Source organism: Mytilus edulis, chromosome 9 (genome assembly GCF_963676685.1).
Source record: "Mytilus edulis chromosome 9, xbMytEdul2.2, whole genome shotgun sequence".
NCBI lineage: Eukaryota > Metazoa > Mollusca > Bivalvia > Mytilida > Mytilidae > Mytilus > Mytilus edulis.
In genome coordinates this window covers 67,477,618-67,500,562 of record NC_092352.1, presented here as the reverse complement: position 1 = coordinate 67,500,562, position 22,945 = coordinate 67,477,618, and the positions used below count along the sequence as shown (strand labels likewise).

The 22,945-nt window shown below is 32.5% G+C and overlaps 1 protein-coding gene across 4 annotated transcripts; it reads left to right on the top strand.

Moving 5' to 3' along the window:
• Positions 1-2,195: 2,195 nt before the first annotated feature.
• Positions 2,196-22,676, top strand: LOC139488890 (galactoside alpha-(1,2)-fucosyltransferase 1-like). 4 transcript variants are annotated; one of them, XM_071274851.1, is made up of 3 exons: positions 2,196-2,255; positions 3,329-3,414; positions 20,140-22,676. In XM_071274851.1, the coding sequence occupies exons 2-3, from the start codon at positions 3,399-3,401 to the stop codon at positions 21,519-21,521; spliced, it is 1,398 nt and encodes a 465-aa protein (XP_071130952.1). In that variant the 5' UTR covers positions 2,196-2,255; positions 3,329-3,398; the 3' UTR covers positions 21,522-22,676. The 4 variants fall into 4 exon arrangements, with proteins under 4 accessions (XP_071130952.1, XP_071130950.1, XP_071130951.1 ...); XM_071274849.1 differs by lacking the exon at positions 2,196-2,255 and adding an exon at positions 3,121-3,176; XM_071274850.1 differs by lacking the exon at positions 2,196-2,255 and adding an exon at positions 3,152-3,172.
• Positions 22,677-22,945: the final 269 nt, after the last annotated feature.

Below are 22,945 nucleotides of genomic sequence, written 5' to 3'. Positions count from 1 at the left end.
CGTTCCGACAGTACCTGATCATCCCGATTATGCCGACAGTTTTCGATCGGATAACTTCCGTCAGCGTCGGTTCACTGTCTTGTCACTATCTGATCTCTGTCGGATTACATTCGGTAGAATCGGGACGCAGTCGTGACAGACTCGGTCGAATTTTACCTGGCGAAAGATACAAATCGAATTTCCATCCACGATTCACAGGATCTTGATCAGACTTTTGACAAATTTTAATCGGGAATGGTCCTGTCAAGGACGGCAGTAAAAATCGTGAATGTGTGACCCCAGCTTTACCTTTTTGTCTATCCTGTTACCGATATCAGTATTGCACTTGCGAATGCTTAATTGGGAAGATTAAGACGTTATAACCTTAAGATGAGTTCAAACAACGAAATATTTCATTCGTTTTGCAGCTATATGTTAAGATAAAGAAATTAACGACGTTTTTGTCTACAATTGTCTATCCTGTTACTGTAACCATAGCAACCATAGTAACAGGATAGACATAACAGGATAGACAAATTTCTTCGTTTTTGATTGCTGTTGTGAAATAACTACTCCCTTTGGTGAAGTGATTATGTTTTTCTATTGTGAATTTGGTTTCCAGCACGTAATTGCACTTTTTACAAGAATAATGTTGGTGTAATTAATCAAAATTGGTGGTAACAGCATAGACATGAAAAAAAGTACGCTCTATTTTTTTGACTTAATGTCTTGAAATTTCTTTTCTCTACAATGCCGTTCAAGAAACGAGGCGTTTCAAATGTAAAGATTACTTTGCACTTTTGAGATCAACACTGACTGATTCAATATTCATAGGGAGAATAATTTAATGGCGGATTTAAGTAGCGGTAACAGGAAAGACATGAACCTCCTGTACGCTGATTCAATTTAGTTTGTAGATAATATGTTACATACAATGATAAAGAAGCTACGATTTTTCGTTAGTGTAATATTTTACGTTCTTAAAAAGTCCCTTTTGCAGATATCAAGGCGATCAGAAAATCGCAAAAAAATCATTTGAAATGTGTTTTTGTGACAATGTACGCAGACAAATACCCCTAAAATCGGTCTTAAATGTAGTTTAATCTTATCAAAATAGATGTAAGGTGTTTTTATTATTAATGTTCTGAATCACAAATCCGACAAGCTTTCATTTAAACCATTACAACTGAAATTTCCATTAGAAATAAAAAAATTAGCATGGGTGTACTGAAAATTCGACATTTTTTGAAAATGACCCAAATAATGAAAGTATATGTATTGTAATAGTTTCATGTAATATGTCGATAGAACATTTTAAATATATTTTTTGAAAATTGTTGAAAGTGGTTTAAATGTACTGATGATTCAATTTACTTTCTCTTTTTTCTATCACTTTTATTAATTTTAAATTATACTATATAGAAATATTTTATTCTTATCGCAGTTTTACACATAATTTTGTTTTAGTCTTTAGACGCAATTTTTAAACTAGGTGTATTTAACATTCTTACATTTCTTTAAAATCTAATTTTTATTAGTCCGTTTAATTTATCAGGTTTGCAAGGTTTTTTTTTTTTTTTTTTTTTTTATATTATTTCTATTTTTTACATTGCGTGATTGAGCTGTTTTATATGTATATAACAGTGTCTCATAAGGGTTGACATTAGGATAAAAAAACTTAAATCAAAAAGTTTGGGGGTGTGGGGGGTCAACATTCGGCTGTAAGTTTTGTTTATCTAAAATCGATTTTACATATATCCCTATTGGTCAATCAATTTTTCCCAAATTAAGTTAAGAGGGGGGTGTGGGGGTCAGTGAAAAAACTATGTGAATTAAGTTTTTTTTATCCTTTATTGAACTTTTGATGTCGTCCCTAAGTCTTTATAGGCTGGGTGTTGATCTTTTTTTTCTGCGATTGTACTTGTGTAAATATTTTACTATTGTGCAAGATCAATACGGGACACTTTAATCAAATAAATTTATCTTATCTTTCCAAAAAAGAAAGAAACTTGCCAGTCAAAACCAATTTTCGATCCAAATATTTAAAAGCAGGATATTTAAAAATCATTGTGAATCGTATAAACAAACTATTTCATTTGATTTTGAACACAGCATTTTAGTACAATAACATTTTAACCTTGTGGTCATTCGTGCGAAGTTACTTAGACACGGAAAAGTAAGTACGCAATGTACTATGGTATGTATATAGTAAAATAATAGTTGTATCAATAATTGTTTATTAAATAATGCACAGTTATACTCCAATGGGATTGAATGCATGTATAAATCAACAAATTCAGTTTACAATACATCATGAAAAACAATAAAAGAACAAAACATTATATACATATGTATATCAGTAAATCGCGCTTTCTCTACATCTAAAATACTTTGTCAGACAGTTTCAAATGGAATCAAAAGTTAAAAAAACTTGAAAGATATGGCTCAACATAAATAGGATATAAAAGAATATTCGCATGGTACACAAATGCCACCCATGCACGATCCTTAACGCAACCTTTTATACTACAACATAATAAGCTTAGTATGAATTTGTTCTACCATAGATGTACTGTTTATAATTGTTTTATGTATAATAGTCACTTTAAATACAAAAATATTCACATGTGTTCGAGATATTTTGTATCTCTTGCTTTTGTGTATAAAAAAAAATAATGAGATATACGTGTTATTATACATGGCTTCATGATCCTTTTAAAGAACTTCTTGCTTCTTTTATTCATATTTTAAATGTAAATTGAAAAGGGTGCAGCCGCCCATATCTGATCGTTATCATTTAGTTGACTTTAGATGGTATTAAATATACAGCTTATTATTCAAATATTTAAAACAAATAAAACTAGAAATCTAACAATGTAATTCTCAAGATAAACATATAAAGTAAATAAATCACAATTGTTTGAATTATATATAAATACCTTGCATAATATAACCCTTATGAAAAAACTAAGATATTTAAAATTTATCCAAACTTCAAAGAAATCAATTTCTAAAGAACACATACGGTGCAGTGGTGGGTTTGATCATTAAGTATAATATTGACAATTCATAACAACACCTTCATAGTTCGATTGACTTAAAATTGCATAACTTGAAATATGATCGAAAATGAAATAGATATCCTGTTGAACTTCATAGGTACACCCATATATATCTGATGATTGAAGTAAGAGTGCGTAAGTTTTACACTCCTCTATCAACAATTCACTATATATACACATACATAATAGGATGTCATAATATTTACGCGGTCATTGTTAATATGGGTAAACACACTGAATTATATTTTTAATGAACTACAGTATAAAACATTTTTGACATTTTTTAGGTAAATTGACGTAATATGAAATTTGGATGACATAAGGGTAAAATGGATCAAGATATATTGTTGGACTATAATGGAGAGAAGAAAATGTAAGTAATATTGCCCATATCGGGCTACACATATATTTCTTCTTCCTTCTTTTGTGTAAAGCTTTCAAAATTAATTGTAGTGTAATTTTATCATGTGGGGAGAACTCGAAGGATAAAATTGAGAATTGGGGAATGTGTTAAAGAGACAACAACCCGACCAAAGAGCGGAAACAGCCAAATTAACAGATATCGGAGAACTGGTTTTCGAAAGTATCTTAGGACATAATTATATAAGTCCTTAGTGATGTATTTGAAAGTATCTTAAGTTAAGATAATTTCTTAAATTAAACGTAAATTTAAGACATCAAAATACATGTTCAAGATGGTGTCAGGATCGTTAGAAATATTTTTCCTATAAAATTGTATCGATACATTTGATTTTTACCGGGGGGGGGGGGGGGGACTAGGAGCTAGGACTTTAGTTGTAATCTCTGTCTTGCCTTTTAATTTTTCACTTTGTTCCACATGGCTTTTTTTATCAGTTTATCTTAATTTTTTAACATACATCATCATCATTGCCGAGTTGCTCATCCCGCCTTTTTATTTTACGAAAAATCTCCTGTTCTTCCTTTTTTTCAAACTGTATCCTAGCCACACCCCGTCCCCTAAATATCAAATGGTAGCTCTATATAATGAGTATTATTCAACTCTTCATTGCATGAAACCTTTAGTTGTTATCAATTTCTGTGTCATTTTGTCTCTTATTATATGGAGAGTTGTCTCATTTTAACAATCATACCACATCTTTTTATTTTCAAGCATAATTTTTCGTGAAGTATATCCCTATGCTTTTATCGTGTATTTCAATAAGAATGTGCCTAAGAAACAAACAGTCAACTGGTCAATCAAATTTTGTCTTGAGCACATGTAATAAACAGAGTTGCTAGTATTGAAAATAAAGGGAGCATATGGAAGATTTGATTATGCTGCATATACATGCATTATGTGCATTAAATGCAGGTGTACGACGTGCAAAAATTAGCCTCAATATCTGTGTAAACATTGTTTTCCCAATTTTATTAAACTACAACAAAAGACTTCAAATATTTTAATATATTATAATTATACAAGTATAACAGTGTCTTCAACGAGTTTATAATGGTTTTCCAACTTTCTGTCATTACGTTTCTTCCATGAAACTACGGTAAACATCGCAAATTGTGCCCAAGTTGGTGTATGCACATTTCTTCAAAGATAATTGCCGACTGACCGATTCTATTTGAACGAATTAATGTTGATGATCATTAATGACCCATCCGATAAACGGATTACCTATAACAACAGATTATGACACCAGTTGTAACCATTGATTAGCTTGGGGTGGTAAACAGTCATAATCTTTTCCCCAGGTAAAATTTAGTAATTAGCGTATCATATCAATACGCAAATTAATATGCAATCGATCTTCAAAAAAGGCAGGGCGCCCTGGAAACTGTAAAAAGGGCACAGGGCGCCACTCGGAAAAGGGCGGGCGCCGCGCCCTCTGAAAACGGCCTAGCTGGAACACTGTTAAATATTTTAAATGCATGTACATTTAATAATATTAATTCTCCAAAATTCACCATATTTTTCCTTTTGTGGTTTTCTGTTGGAGACTGTATATTGACCTCTATGTAGCCTTTTCAACTTATAAAAGGGGATACATTTCCATAGAATTAAACTTTTCTGAAAGAATTAATTATATATATTGATTCCATGTATTTTCAATAAACAATAAATATTGAAGTCTATAACAGGCATCTAGGAGCAGGCTCAACACTATTTCTATACATGTATTAATATATACCAAAATGTGGACAAACCTACATTAAATATTCTACTTCAACGACTTTAATTAGTGGAGCACTAGTAGATCAAATTAAAAAGTCACAATGGTTAAATACTCCAATGGCAGTCTTTCCTGCTAAAATCTTGATGTGTAGAATGTGATATACCATTTTTGGGTCAATGACTGTCCTTTAAATTAAGGTCATTTTGACAGGGCAAAATATGAAAAAAAAGTAAACTATGATCTGGAAATTGAGTTCCTTTTCGCAAAATAAACCCACTCAAACTGAACTTTAAATGCAAAAGACCCCTAAATGGCTAACAGATATTGCTATAGAGAATTATAGTCCAGGATTATACATGTTATTAAAGAATTCAAGAAATTTACACCGATTCTGTCAGATGAATGGACTAGATTGAGATAAGTTATATAGACATAAAGGTTTTTTCCATCAGTTGTGGTGTAAATTAAATCAGTTGTATTTTATGGTTGACATATTTATGTCTACATTTAAACATGTATGTATGTACATGTACTAAGATCATTGGCTTTTCAATGCATTGATATTTTTCAATACCAATTATCTATTTATTTTTCTATTGTTGGTATTTTTCAGCTTCCTAAAACAGTTTTAACATAACATGAACGCAAGCTTGATATGGTGTCCTCACACATTTTGACATGGCTGCCAAAATTTTGGTTGAAATATGTGGCCTCTTCTCATCGGTTATTGTGCTATTAAGAATGCATTCTGGCGTCACAATTTCATTTGAAAAGGCATGCAAAGTACAAATTCAAATGACATGTTTATCGCTCTGCGAAATAGTACCAATACTGTTTTTTCCACTCCCTTACTTGGCCCTAGACAGTTGCTTACCTGTTTATCTTTCTATCACTGGCATTTCTAGACTAGAGATTTCATGCGTTCAAATCTGACATAAAAACCCATGTTCTATTGACCCTTTCGGGGTCCGGGGTGTGTCTTTTTTTGAAGTTCTTATTCTGGATGTAGGGATTTGATATTTTCAAAATTCAGGACTTTATACGGATTTCATGTTTTTATTGTCAGGATTTCAGGATCAGGACAACTCCGATCCCACTCTTAAATAATGACTCATTTGACTTGCCTTCTAATTCTATATAAAAAATCACAACTCAGAACAGGAACAATGACACAATGACAATATTTAATTTACTTCGACAACTGATCACCTGATATGCAAAGCTAAAAACAGACACATAAATAACATAAAATAGTATTGACAGATTGATTGCACTACAGAACCCATTATCATGCAAACATGCTACGTGAATGTGATTGGTTATCAAATAATACAGAATTGATGCACGTACATGTACAGTTTTAGAAGAAATTAGTTCATCAAATGTGAGTTTGTGATCTTGTGGTTTAGACCGATGGCTACAGTGCTGAAGGTCCTGAGTTAGATTCTCACTTGGGGTGCTAAAAATATCAGAACATCAGAAGGGTAATTTTCACCCTCTCACACACTTCTTTGTTAATTTTCTGGGATTGTTGAAAACTTGCATATTCATCGATATTTAATTTTGTGGTTTTAACAATCCAGACAGACAAATAGCAATAAAGTGTTTAGGAAAACATGACCTAAAACCTCCTTCATGTATGACAAAAATACATGGGAACTCATATTGAATGGTCAAATGTGTTTAATATGAAAATTGCAGTTAAGACAGTAAGAATCACATATCAGCCATTACTGTAAATGGACTAAAAGTATGACTTTTGAGCAAATTTAAAGGGAAATGACATGGAAGGGGCCAAATAGTGTTCAAGGGGAGGAAATGCTGTTTAAATTAGTATGCAGGTTTTAAATATAGAGGGAAGTTGAGTCATCTTTTTGCTTGAAGTTAATTGACGATTTTTCGTAAGCGTGAAACGTGAAAGTCAAATTATTGTGAACGAGAAATGAGGTTTTGCGAGACCCAGGATATGAGAAAAAAATGAGAATTGCTTATGTACATAGTGTAAGCGGGATACGGGAATCTGACAAAACATTAAGTGGGATCCGGGATCGGAAACCCCCAATGAGACCCCCTTATGTAGTTTTACCTTCTAATTCTATAAAAAAAAAAAACACAACTCGGAACTATGTCTATAATTCACTTTGACTACTGATATGCAACCCTAGAAATATATCATAAAATAGCGATTGAAAGATTCATAGCACTTTGAAAGGATAATTCAGACACGTGTTACGCGGGGAGCATGTTAATTTGTTTACAAATAATAATGTCACGTGATCGTGCACTGACCTCAAGTTGCATCGCCCTTACAACAAATTCACTAATACATGACCATTTTCATGCAAACATGCAACGTCAATGTGATTGGTTATTAAATTATACAGAAATAATGCATGTTCAGTTTAAGAATAAATTAGTTTATCAAATAGATGCGATTTTCACTTTTGACACGAATAGGTCTGGTTAACATTTCTGTCATCGGAGATAATATTGAGATAAATGGGATAAAACGGACCGTCAAAGAGGTCTAGAGAAGCACATCAGTAGAACCTTAACATTAATAAGTAATACTTACCAAAATTTCTCTAATTAAAAAACTATATAACTGAATTTTCACAAAGATAACGGTAAATAATTTTGTTGAGGTGATGTTGCTGGTTAAAGTGGCGCGAAATAATATTCTTACTCCTATTGCATTACGTAAAAACAAATGTATAAAATTGAATTTGACTAAAGTTCAGCATAAAAAAAACGTGAATTTGCTAAAGCCTGGTAAAATATTAATGATAAAGTGTGTATAAATTATTCGTAAACGAAATTACCCGTATACTTAACTAAGAATTACATTTGAGCGCAAGGAGATCTTTATTTGTGAATCCCGTGAATCGGTTTATTATCGACCCGTTGATATCAGTGGGTCAACGGAATTTTTTTGCGTTGCGTTTGCATAGTGAGACCTTCACACTATACAAATCCTTGATTGATGCCATCTATTTTTATTGCGGGTTCCACATATTTAAATCGGAATTAAAGAAAAAATGGAATGTTGTTAGCAGAATCAAAACAGAAATGATGAACATTGCAACATTTTCAGCAAAATATAAATAGGATGGAGGATCTGTGTATTCACATTATTTGTAAAACTCTCCTTCTTCATGTGAAGCGTGTGCTTTACATCGAGGCTTGCTATGCTTATCATTGACGCCATAGTACTTCAACCAATCAGACAATGTTTATTTTGGGCATTAAACCTTTTTTGACTCAGATTTTGGAATATTTTAATCGAAATTATAGAAAAATGGAATGTTGTTAGTACATATAAAATAGAAAATGATGAATACTTTTAGCTAAAGATAATTTGGAAGGGGGTTCTGTGTATTCACATTATTTGCACAACTCTCCTTACTGATGCCATATTTTGGAATTTCCGTGACCTAAATGGTTCGCGAAAATTAATATTTTTATATATAGTATAGTAATTACATTAATAACACCCAACCATAACAACTTCAGTTTAAACAACGCATTGATTGTAAATAGTTATTAACTATTTATTACCTCTACTCTTTATGATAGTTTTATGATCGTTTGATTTTTTTGTGAATATATGACTGAGATATATTTAAGATATTCCTATAAAATATCCTCGTCTTAGGACACCATCGATAAATAGTGCCCTTTAGTATAAGCTGGGTATATTTATGTTCCTGGTATAAGTTGAACAATTTTTATATTCAATGTTAAAGAGTATAAAATCAAGACTTCTGGTATAGGTGACGTTAAATAACTTGAAATCTCTTACATTTTATACACATCTCAATAGTGGAGATATGTAGTAAGGTTGAACGAGACAGCAACCAAACAATGAAATAAAAATAAAGGAGATAGAGAGTTAAAATATTAACATTATGCCTATTTGAAATACCAAAAATTTGGGTAACCATTTCTATGCTATCAAATATATGTTAGTCTTGAGCTCCATCGTTTCATGGCGCTGTCCAAGTACAAATTGTTGATGAGCCTTTCTTACCACAAATTGCATCTTAAGTCTGTGATACGACAAAGTGCAACTTAAATCAGTGCATCTGTGCAATGAAAAAGTTCAACTTTAAGTCTGTGCTAGCTATAACAAAGTGCATGCAGCACGAGTTTGTGCTATGACAAAGTGCAACTTAAATCTGTGCCTGGACAATGTGCCACAAAAGTGTGTTTCACGACAATGTGCCACAACAAAGAGAAACAAAGTGCAACTTAATTCTGTTCCACGAAAAAACGCAACTTAAGACTGTCCCATGACAAAGTGCATCTTTAGTCTGTACCACGACATAGTGCAACACAAGTCTGTCCTCCGACAAAGTGTAACTTAAGTCTGTCCGCCGACAAAGTGCGACACAAGTCTGTCCTCCGACAAAGTGTAACTTGAGTATGTCCTCTGAAAAAGTGTAACTTAAGTCTGTCCTCCGACAAAGTGAAGCTTAAGACTCTCCACCGACAAAGTGAAGCTCAAGTCTGTCCTACGACAAAGTGTAGCTTAAGTCTGTCCTACGACAAAGTGTAACTAAGTCTGTCCTCCGACAAAGTGAAGCTTAAGTCTGTCCAAGACAAAGTGTAGCTTAAGTCTGTCCTACGACAAAGTGAAGATTAAGTCTGTCCTACGACAAAGATAGGCTTAAGTCTGTCCAACGACAAAGTTTAGCTTAAGTCTATCCTACGACAAAGTGAAGCTTAAGTCTGTCCTACGACAAAGTGTAACTAAGTCTGTCCTCCGACAAAATGAAGCTTAAGTCTGTCCAACGACAAAGTGTAGCTTAAGTCTGTCCTCCGACAAAGTGAAGCTTAAGTCTGTCCTTCTACAAAGTGAAGCTTAAGTCTCTCCACCGACAAAGTGAAGCTTAAGTCTGTCCTACGACAAAGTGTCAGCAGAGTTCTCGTAAATTTGTGTTTCCCTGTTGGTCTTAGAAGTAAATCTATTGCAATATACCAAAAACTGTGTTGGTCCTTTGTAAAAAAAAATGGTGGTCAAAACCTGCGGAACACTACTTTTCGAGAGCTCTAGTTTATCATACGACACATGCTATGTTATTAAATCAAGTTGTATTTTAACTTATGAAAAAATAATTATTGTTCCTTGACAACTAGTAATTACGCTAAGGTAAATAGGTCTATTGCAAAGACCACAACTTTGTTGAGGATATCGGTTTTTATAACGGTATTAAATTGACTAAAAATGTAAGATATTTCAATCGTTTAACTGTATAAATGACCCAATGCAACATATTTTGGCCTCTAACATCAATAAAGAGGCATTATTTGTTGTAATGCGAATCTAATGCGGAAGTATAAGTACCGTTAATGTTAAAATAACGTTTCGGCCACAGTCATTAGAAGTGTCATTTTGTTAGCCGATTTTTACGGAAGCGTATTAGCGCCACCCAATTTTTTACGCTAACCTTTGCGATATAACACAAACTTTTGCGAAATAACGCAAACCTTTGCGTTACAACGCAAAACTTTGCGAAATAACGAAAACCTTTGAGTTATAACGCAAATATCTTGATTTCAATTATTCATTAAGTTTTGTAAATATGTCCGTCTGTCATTCATGTCGGTTGTGATTTGCTAGTAGATATAAAAAGAAACATACAAACAAGGCCAACTCATTATGATAAATATGCATAGGAATAATGGAATACTTGAAGTGCAATTATACATAAATTAAGACTGCTGTGTGCATTAGAAAAGTATACAAATTAACAAGAAAATAGTCTAGTATATAGGCATATTTAAATTGAAAGATCAAAAATAATGTCATACAATTGTGAAACTTCCAAGTCAAATAGGCAAAATGATCTTTCTGTTTTAAAATGAATTATTAATAAGGAAATTTTTTTTGTAAATTTTGATGCAAGAAATCTCAGAATATGATAAAGATTCTTTGATAGAAAAGTCATTGAATTTTCATTTCAATAAAGTGAAGTATTTTAAAGATGCTTTGGTAGCAATTTGAATGGAGAGAATATAATTTTATTAATAAAACATCTTCATTCTATACATTTATTGCCAAAGGGTAGCTTGTTTGAATCTAACCATTTCTACACTGTTCTCAAACGAGAGCTTACTTTGGAAGTATATTTATTTTCGGTTATAGCTATATGTTAGCAGGGTTGATTTTTTTTGGGTATAACCTCAATTTACTAAATTTTCTTTGTAATGCATATACTAGTAGTAACATGTATATCGTTTTGGTGGGGCCTTTATAGTTTTCTGTTCGGTGTGAGCCAATGCTCTGTGTTGAAGGCCGTTTTTTGGCCTATGATGGTTTACTCTTACGAATAGTGACTTAGATGGAGAGTTTTCTTATTGGCACTCATACCACATCTTCTTATATCATCCTGCTCATTATTCGTCAATGATATGTTCTAATTATGCAAGCATTTTAATTTACTTTGCAATGACTACAAAGTTGATAGATTTTAATATATACAGCCTCCTCCATTAATAACTGCTGTTTCCTTTCAATCTTGAATAAGAAATAAGATAAAACAAATGTTTGCGTTATAACGCAAAGATAGGAAGAAAAAAAATGTGTGGCGCTAATAGGCTTCCGTAGATTTTATTAATTTTAACAATGTGTTACATTTAGCAATTATAGATGATTAAAATCATTTCCAAAGTCCGTTCGATCATTAAGATTTTGTACAGTGTTTAACTTTTTTCTATATTAGCATATTATAATCATTTAAAGAATTGTATAGTGATACATTAATATACATAGCTGTTAATCCCTCATGTAGTAAAACTTAATATCACTGAGGATGTAAATTATAAAGAAGGAGACCATTCTCATGGATTTGACATGTACAGTTGATTCTGATTGAGTAGCACGATTTTACTTGAGTAAAAGTACAGTGGCGGATCCAGAACTTTTCATAAAAGGGGGGGGGGGGGGGGGGGGGGGCTGCTCCAGTCATGCTTCAGTGATTCCTTATATAATCAACCAATTTACAATTTTTCCCAAGCCCGCCCCCCTGAATCCGCCTGTGCAGTATTGGATTAAAACGTTTGAACTGGAATCATGACTCGGCCTTAAAACGATTAATGTAAATTGTAGAAAACACGTTAATTAAGGCACCATAACTACACGAGCAATGCTACTCTCATACGAATCATACGACGAGTGAAATGTGTATTATCTGGTGGAGTCTGCATCAGGGCAGGTAATGCTGCCATGATGGTAAACATGTGTTCTTCATAAGGAGGAAAATAAAATAAATGCGTGAAATACACTTATAATTTATTCATTTTCCGTATTAATAGTTTCAATCGCTTTAAAAAATCAAGCGGTAGATTGTAAAAAGGTGTCGTTCGTCTTTTATACGATAACACTTTTGTATCTACAAACAAATGCTTCCTAAACGACTTTAATAGTGAATTTTTGTTTTAACAAAAACGTTCAAATCTTGCCAAATAATATAAACGGTATTTTTATACTGTTTTTGACGTAGTAAATAACGCGTTGGCGATGTTTTTTTTTAAATATCAGCTAATAATTTATTCCTAATGAAATATGAAAATATCTCGTTATAAATGATGTGTTATGTGTTTGATTAAGATTCGGATCCACTCAATATTCGTTTGCATTCATCAAATATCTATACAAGCAAAGAGCATTTAAGTCAAGAATGAAGTAATATAATTTTATGTGATAACATATTACTAATTTATCATGTTTATATTTAAAGAAATATAAAAAAAATCATCGTTTAAGAAAATTGTTTGACTTGCTATAAATCTTGAATTGCATGGGTTCACATACATCCGTGTACTTTAAAAAAACAACTTGGATGCTTTGATTTGCAATAAATCTAAAATTTGGTTCAAAGCTAGCATCCGTGTACTTTAAAAGACAACTTACGGGCTTTGACTTGCAATAAATCTAAATTTGGGTTTACAGACATCCGCGTACTTTAAAAGACAACTTGGGTGCTTTAAGAATATTTAAACGAAATTCTTGGGGATCTATACTTTGAAATGCTTGATCTAATTTAAAATGTATATGTTTAATGCAACTCAAGTTACTTTTATTTTTTTTTAAAAGAAAACGATGAAAAGGGGCATTTAGAACCCATAAATCAAGAGAAAAAAAGACCCCACCGTGGGCAAAATTAAAACGACGAAAATACAAATAAAAGTCCACAAAGAAACATATTGTTCATTTCTCGATGACGATAAAAAAAAAATCAACTGATTTTGACGAATCATGATATATGTTTTCCAATTATTATAACGGTAACGTTTTAAATTAAATGATTGACACCTCTGACAAATAAGGATAATTGACAAACCACAATAAGGCATTTCAACCATCTTGAAAGATTTCAAGGATCATTTATTACAACACGGGCTCGTAAATGTAAAGAAGAATATACTATATATATATATATATATATATATGCTTTATATTTTAATTGCATTGAAAGATATCTGTTGTTTTATACTTCTTATTGATCTCGTTAGGCCGTCATAAAACAATTTATAGTAACAGAACTTAATGAAATTCATCAAACTGACAAGTTGTCACAGTTAGCTAAGATGGTAGGTTAGGGGAAACTGAGAGGAAAACAAATCCAGACAAATACAAACAAAAACCACGAAAAGCTACTGGTCTGACAAGTGTTTCAAACTGGCCCGAGTTGTCTTTTCACCACTAGATTCCACCTCAAGCTGCAAAGAAGCCATTTTTACAGATATTTCGTAGATATCCCGTTGTTCAACTATAGAAAACATCACAGGAGTTAGTCTTTGTTTTGAACCGACGGTTTATATTTACACTTTGAAACGACCCAAGATTTAAATGGTACCTGTAAGTGTAATTGTAATCCTAATCGTAGGTGTATAACAGTTTCCGCAAATGTCTACTATCACTAAGACTTATATTATATATAATCCCGTCCCTGATCAGTGCACTTTCTATTTTTGAAGTATATCATTGTATTCAATTCGTTCTCGTCTACAATTTGACGGCGTGCACAAAGTTGACGACAACTGTAAAGTGCGCTTATAGTTTTATACAACCTTTAATCAAATATTTTTTGAATAAGATTTTTTTTATGATAAAATGATGAATGTATACCATTAAAATCCACATCACTAGTAAGGTAAATTAAAATTTAATCTATAAAGTATGAAACGAACATATAGAAAACGGAAACAATACGATTAAACTTGTAACATTAAATAAGCATAAATAGAGTTTTTGACCTAAAACCAGAGATGGGTCCGATTACTTTCAATGTAATTGATTAAATTACAATTACTTTGTCATTTGTACGATGAAATTAAATTAATGATTACATCTTTTCTGAAAGTGTCTGATTAAATTAATGATTACATTGGCAAAGTAATCCTGATTACATCTGATTACAATGAATAAAAAAAAAACACATTTTAAATGATGTGAGTGAATTAACGTTTAATACAACTATAGCACTTTTACAAGAGGATTTTGTTGTATATATATTTAAAATGATAACTTCAAGCTTCATCAATTTAATAAACCATGTACATGTACATCTTTAAATTGTGAATATATGTACAATATCTTTTTAATAATTGTATTATGTTTCTTCTTAGGCTAACGATGTCTTTTTAATACTGTAACAGTTTATTTTTTACTGAAGTATACAAATCAATTAACATGCTTCATAAAGTAAACCAAACAATCGTAACATGTTAAATATTTATTAAGATTTTTTTCATTGTAATCAGAATGTAATCAAAAAGTAATCAGGATTACAGGGTATTTTGAAAAGTAATTGATTAAATTAAATTACATGTAATCAGATTTTTGGCTGATTAATGATTACAGTGATTACTTGATAAATTGTAATCAATTACAGCTGATTAACGATTACAATTACAAATACCCCAAGTCTGCCTAAAACTTATACAAATTCAACATATTTTCCCGCGTTTTCGTATAATAGAATTTTTCGGATTCGGACTAGGACATCACACGAAATTCATCACAAAAATTTCAAAAACGGTCATGGTAGATAAGTTTGGAATGATCTTCGTTATGTGTAAGAAGTAGTCATTTGGAAGGACTAAATTAATATTCGAAATGGAAGAATCGATAAGAAAAATATGTAATTGCAATCTTTTTATTTTCAAAATAACTTGGTTTTCCAAATGTGTATAACCAGAGGTTTAAAATAATCTGCAAAATACGAATGATGCGATGGTCCAGACTGAATACCTGATTTTTGTTAATTTCCATGCAGCTATCATGTACCAATCTAAAAATACGTTTTAGCGCTATTTTCTGAAAAGAGTACACTAGTCGCTAATTGTTTTCATTGCTCTGCTCTTAGTATATATTTATTTATATTTCCAGAATGTGCAGGTGCTGCACTTTTTTGTTCGAAAGAAAAGAAATATGTTGAACGTAAATGTTTAAAGTTATGTGATAATCTAAGTTTCCAGTATTTTTGTTACGCATTTGTTTTCGGGGGGATAATGCCGACGTCGTAAATGATTTTTTTTATTGTAGTACAAAAGCGTAAGGGATTTGCAATAAATCACTGTCAGATTAGATGCTTAGAAAAAACGAAGTTCTCTTGAAGTTTTATCACAATAGGGTGCTTTTCTCAGTTTTAATTTTTAAGGTATCCTAAATTTATATGCCGGAACTCAGCTATATGCTGTATTGTGAACGTATCGGGTATTACCAATTTACTCAAGAATTGAATGCTCCTTTTTGTTTCATTGGAGTGTAATTCTAGAAATGTGCGCACGGTCAACGCTTTTGCAACCCTATGTAATTAATAAAAGAAGCATTTCAATTACATTTTTTTCTAGGATCATGAAAACACGATCTCTATCAAGTTTTTCTTTTATCTACCTCTCCACTTTAATGAGTGGCCGTTCATGTCAAAATAACGATGGTTTCATCTAGATGGTTTTTCCATCTAGATATCTGCTGAAAGCATCTAGATTCTTTCAACCAGCATCTAGATGCTTCTTATAATTATCTAGATGGTTGTAAAAGAGGGACGAAAGATACTAGTAGGACAGTCAAACTCATAAATCGAAAATAAACTGACAACGCCTGGCTAAAAATGAAAAAGACAATCAGACAAACAATAGAACACATGACACAACACAGAAAACTAAAGAATAAGCAACACGAACCCCACCAAAACTAGGGTTGATCGCAGGTGCTCCGGAAGGGTGAGCAGATCCTGCTCCAGATGTTGCACCCGTCGTGTTGCTTATGTTATAAAAAAATCTGGTAAATAGTCTAAATCTGTAGGTCACATTCATGAAAGGGAAGGGGATTGTAGTTACGACGTAAGGAACTTATCCGATATCATTTGTGAAACTGTTATTCCATAACGGTCAACCAACTCGTGATGGCGTCCTTAAAATTTACGAAGAGATGATTTCAACTTCACAATTTGGAACTCTTGGTTTAAAAGCTTCCTTGTGAGCAGCAACCCTCTATCAAGAAAATCATGATATGAAATGCAAGCACGGGAATATCGTATCAATTGGAAGATATGTATACCGTATGCAGGTGCTGCTGGAATGTTGCTACTTAGAAATGGAAAGTTCACAATTGGAAAGCTGAAATCATCTCTTTTTGTCGTACATTTTTGTTTTCAACCGACCCTCATTATCAATTTCTAGATGTAAGTCAAGATATGAGGCAGACTGAACTGTATCTATAGTATCCTTTATCTCTAGTTCGATGGGATAAATGCGTTCAACATGGTCACCAAATTTTGAATTATTTAGTGAAAGAACGTCATCTATATAGCGGAAAGTAGAGTTAAAGGATATTGCTAACCTCTTATCTTTCTTCGTAAGAAGTTCCTGTATGAAGCCAGCCTCATAATAATAAAGAAACAAGTCGACAAGAAGAGGGGCACAATTGGTTCCCATTAGAATGCCGACAGTCTGTTGAAAAAAAACGTCCCCCGAACGTAACAAATATGACTTTTTTTGTTGTCAATCAAAACATTAAACAACTTGATAATGTCAGTTTCAGAGAATTATTTGTTTCAATCAGAGTGATCCTTTACAAAGGAGGATTTATCCTTCCCTAAGACAAGATGCTTGTATCTACGTTGGCCATTCTTATTTCATGAAACAACGCAATACCAACACTTTCAATTTGTCTTTGAGTTTGGAATTAGGAATACTTGTGTAAAGTGTAGAAAAGTCAAATGATTTAATACTATTGCAAGATGAAAGAAAGTTGGCTTGTATATACTGTAAAAGATCTTCGGAATTTTTAAGTATCCACATCTGATTCACGCCACCTCTAGAATAGGCAGTTTCACAATAACTATGAAGCCCGTCTTTAATTGCTGATAAAATAGATGTAAATAGTGTAGAAAGAGGTTTCGTGGAGCACTTGGAAGACCCAGCAATATACCGCTGTTTGTATGGACACTTATGTAGTTTAGGTATCCAGTACAGTGATGGAAGATCCAGTTCTTCATCTTTGGTTGAACTTCCAAAGGAACATAGAACAGACCTATGATTATCCAGGATTTCCTCTTTGGTTAGTGTCGTGAGGGTATATGTTGAGTTTAAAGTGAATTGTCAATACCTAATTCGTTTACCAAGCAGTTAATGTAATGAGTTTAACACACAAAAACGAACGATGTTGTTCAGGGCTTTATCTGCGGGGATAACAACATATTTTTCATATAGGTAGGATAAGTATTTTGCAACATTTAGGTCTTTGAAGATTGACGTAGCATGGGCATTGGTAGACCCATTCAGTTTCTCAATTCTGATTTGTATCAACGACCTCACCGCATTAATCCCTTCTGAAAGAGTTGTAAGTTGTAAGATACATCTAGATACCCTTTTCCATTAAGATATTTTCAACAACCATCTAGATACTTCTTGAAAGCATCTAGTTACTTTTAATTAGTATCTAGATGCTTCTCACAAGTATCTAGATGCTTTGTACAAGTATCTAGATGCTTCGCAAAAGTATCTAGATGCTTCGTACAAGTATCTAGATGCTTCGTACAAGTATCTAGATGCTTTGTACAAGTATCTAGATGCTTTGTACAAGTATCTAGATGCTTTGTACACGTATCTAGATGCTTCGCAAAAGTATCTAGATGCTTTGTACAAGTATCTAGATGCTTCGCAATAGTATCTAGATGCTTCGCAAAAGTATCTAGATGCTTTGTACAAGTATCTAGATGCTTCGCAAAAGTATCTAGATGCTTCGTACAAGTATCTAGATGCTTTGTACAAGTATCTAGATGCTTTGTACAAGTATCTAGATGCTTTGTACAAGTATCTAGATGCTTTGTACACGTATCTAGATGCTTCGCAAAAGTATCTAGATGCTTTGTACAAGTATCTAGATGCTTCGCAATAGTATCTAGATGCTTCGCAAAAGGATCTAGATAATTTAAATAAGCAACTAGTTACTATGACTATCTAGATGAAAATAGACTAAAACTGAATACAAATACTTTTCAATTTGCTTTGAAGTATCTAGAGTTTTCGACCATCTAGATACTTCAACGAAGCATCTAGATACTAACACGAACTATCTATATACTTGTGCGAAGCATCAGATACTTGTGCGAAGCATCTAGATACTTGTGCAAAGCATCTAGATGGTTATACGAAGTATCTAGATGGAAAATGTATCTAGATGGAACCATCGCTATTTTAACATGAACGGCCACCCATACACTTTATTGTGGAAGCTCCTGTCATCACGAATCAGTGTTGCATTTCGTTGATTTTAGAATGACGCGAGGATGCTGTAAGCCAATCCAATGATAACGTAATTATAATGAACATACATGTAAAGTTTTTATATCTAAATAAGGATGTGGATATGATTGTCAATTAGAGCTGTTCTAAGTGCTGCACAACATTTATGTTAATTGACAAGGTATCACGCCTCCTATATGAATGAACAAATAACAGGGTGAACATTTCAGGGACTTAATTTTCGGCTCTCCCTTGACATAATTTTCATGCATGGTCTTGAGAAACGATTATAGTCCGTCGGACGGGGACGATAATTGGCTGACCCATGTTAAGAGGGAGCAATATCTCTTGCACGTTAAAGAAACCCTTGTAGATTTCGAAAAAGAGCAGGCTAATGCCACTACAAGGCAGCACTCGTACCCGCAAAGTGGTGAGGGATTAATATAAGTTGTAATAACTTGTTTACCAATCCAAATAAATAAATATGTTAAAACTAAACAATAACAGGGAAAAAGACATACATTTGTTTTTGGGAAGTAGAAAGGAATTTTACTGATGTAGATTTTGTCAAGATTAATGAATAGCTCTCATTTAATAGGTAATAGTAAATTGACATAAGACATTACGAATGGGATCCAACAAGGGAAAGATTAAGATTTCCCCCCTTATTTTTGAAGTGCATTGGAAAAAGAATAAAATAAGTTCTGGATAATTTTGAATCAATACAATTCAATTATCAGTGAAAGTTTATCCGAAGCGGACATACTTGTTTCTGATATCAACTATCAAAGTAAACTGGAATATGTGAGATATAAGATTACGTTGAGAAAGGATTACTGAATAAATGAATGCCAGTTTAGAGGATATATTAGAATTTGTTAATGTTTTCCGCTTGCCGTTTTTCTTCGATTTAAATTAAAGATTCTGCCTTATATATAGTTAGGTTTCATTCGGTTGTTAGGTTTGCTAGCCTAAGGGTTACTAAGTACTGCGGCATTAGTTTTCTCAATTATATTCATTATTTATAAAGATAAACCTTCAAGTAACTAGGTTCCTTTCTGCAGTAGATTGATAATTGTAAAATATCGTTTGTTTTTTGGTGAAGTTGTTTATTTATCTATGGTGATATATAATGTATATATATATATATGTGTGTGTGTGTGTGTGTGACGCTAATTGTTTTCATTGTGTTTCAGGTATAGTGATCCCGTGTTTAACCTGTGCCTTTGTGTTGATATTCTTCGTATTCCAGACAGACGTCAACACATTCCCATTTTTTGAAGTCTTCGATAATCAGATGAAAAATGAAAATACAGCAAAACGTTATTACTCGACGAAAAACACTTCATTTTCTTTTAATGGAAAAATCATTCCAGTTGTATCTAAAAAAGATAGAAATGAATCAACAGCAAAAATATTTCTGAAACAAACCAAATTAAATTTTACTACTAAGGGACTGACAATTTCTACTATAAATTCAACACGATCATCCCTGAAACAAACCAATTTGAATTTTACCACTAAAGGAATGAGAATTTCTAATGCTAAAGGAATGACGATTTCTACTACTAAAGGAATGACGATTTCTACTACTAAAGGAATGACAAATTCTACTACTAAAGGAATGACAAATTCTACTACTAAAGGAATGACAAATTCTACTACTAAAGGAATGACAAATTCTACTACTAAAGGAATGATAATTTCTACTATAAATCCAGCTATTAGTGCAGTTAGAAACAATTCTAACAATAAAACACATTTTTTATGTCCGAACTTCATGGGCGGATTTGGAAACATGATGTTTCAATTGGCGGCACACTTTGGTGTTGCAATGTCTAAAGGTATGCGGGTTATTATTGCAAACAACTCGGAGTTAAATCGTGTTTTCAAACTGGAAGACATTGATATCAGGAATAATATAGATATTTGTAAGACATTTATTTCTAGAGGAGAAAAACAGAACTGCGCTTATGATAAAAATATACCGAACTTTAACAATTCTCAAAATATAAGACTCGGACAATATCTCCAGTCTTGGAAATATTTTTATGATTTTAGAAGTCAACTTAGGAAACAGTTCACATTTAGAGACCTTTTACTTCAAGAAGCAAAAAGTAAAATAGTTCAAACAGTGAAACGATTCAATATAGGATCAATAAGGGACGTCACTCTAGTTGGTGTTCATGTACGCAGAGGAGACATGGTAAACCATACATTTGGATATAATATAGCGACCCCAGAATATTTAACTAAAGCCGTGCAATACTATAAATCAAAATATAAGAATGTAATATTTATGTTAGCATCTCAAGATATTCCATGGACTAAAACTAACATGCCAAATAACACAAACGTTGAATATTTAAATATTCCGAAAAGGGAGATAATCGTAGCTACTTTATCATTATGTAATCATACCATAACAACGGTCGGTTCATTCAGCTGGTGGATAGGATGGCTTACAGGAGGAGAAGTGACGTATTTCAAATGGCCTGCAAAAGAAGGATCTGGATTAAGAAAACAATACAGCAAAGATTTTTCGGATTTTTACTACCCAGGGTGGATTGGAATGTGAACGGTATAACTTCTGGATATAATTTTTCGGAAATAATAAGAATAATATGAGTGTACAGTAACTATCCGAAACATTTTAGGTAACAAGAAAGTATACAAAGTTAGCTTCAAGGCGCATGCTTTTATTTTGGTTAATAGTTACTGTTGAATTAAGATGAGACCTTGAACCGTTAGATTCAAGTATTGTGATCTCTACATCATGCGTGTCCCATCTTTAGCCAAAAGTGTTGCATTTATACATGTAGATACGATCATTTGACCTCTCTTCTCAGAACAGTTGACTATTTTATTTTGGGAAAGTATGCTTTTGAATGGACGGTGTCTGTTTTATCTTTTTGAACTTTTTTGCTTACCATGCTTATTAGTTGTTGATAGGTTATCTCAGAATTAGATAGGCGGTTATTACAAAGATATAAGAAGGTGTGATATGAGTGCCAATGAGACAACTCTCCATCCAAGTCACAATTTGTAAAAGTAAACCATTATAGGTCATTAAAGGTCAAATAGAACAATATACACAGGTAAAAGAACATCATTTTGTTGTCATGCATACAGTATTAATAGAGATAGAAAAAAATTGAAAACAACAGTACACGTTTAATAATTTTATGCGACCGAAGCGCTTTTCTGGATTTACCTTCGGCAGTAACGCTCAAAGCCAAATATTTAAAAGCCGAGGATGTATAAGAACTGAAACAGTTGAAGAGCTATATGACAAAAAATACCTTAAAAAAATGCCAAATCCATCAACTCAACTTTGCCTGAGAGATTTGAAACCTTAGTTTCTATAAAATTAAGAATTTATAAACGGACAAATTTAGAAAGGTTTGTTATAACTCATGTCAGTACGGAATAGGTAGCAGAGGTATCGAAAATATGCATGATTTAAAAATAGCCAGCATATTGTTCCAAGTTCTGGCAATATGTGCCTTTTTATGTGTTTTTTGTTTTGTAAAAAAGAGGCATTTCATAATTTGCATAATGCGTTTTTTTAATCAACCACTTGCATTGAAATATTATATTCTAGTATGTGTTATTATTATAGTACAAGATGCATTTAACGTCTTGCATTATATAATCAAGCATTTTACAGTTTGCAAACTTGATTGTGAAGTTATTTGTTATTTAATTAGAAATAAAGAATTTGAAAGCGAAATCCTATATTAAAATTAAAATAACCCACCAAATCCGAAAAGCACCCGCGCTGATTTTGGTGAGGTTCATCATAAGTTATATATATATATATGCATTTTGGTTAATTAATCATGAGTCTATTCATAATTGACATTCTCTCCACATCTCATTTTGTGCAAAGAATGAAAATTTAAGGATGTAGAAACCGTTTCATATATAATTTTCTTATAAACAAATATCGTTTTGAAATCATTTTTCAAATGACATCTATCAGAATTCCAACTATGTTTA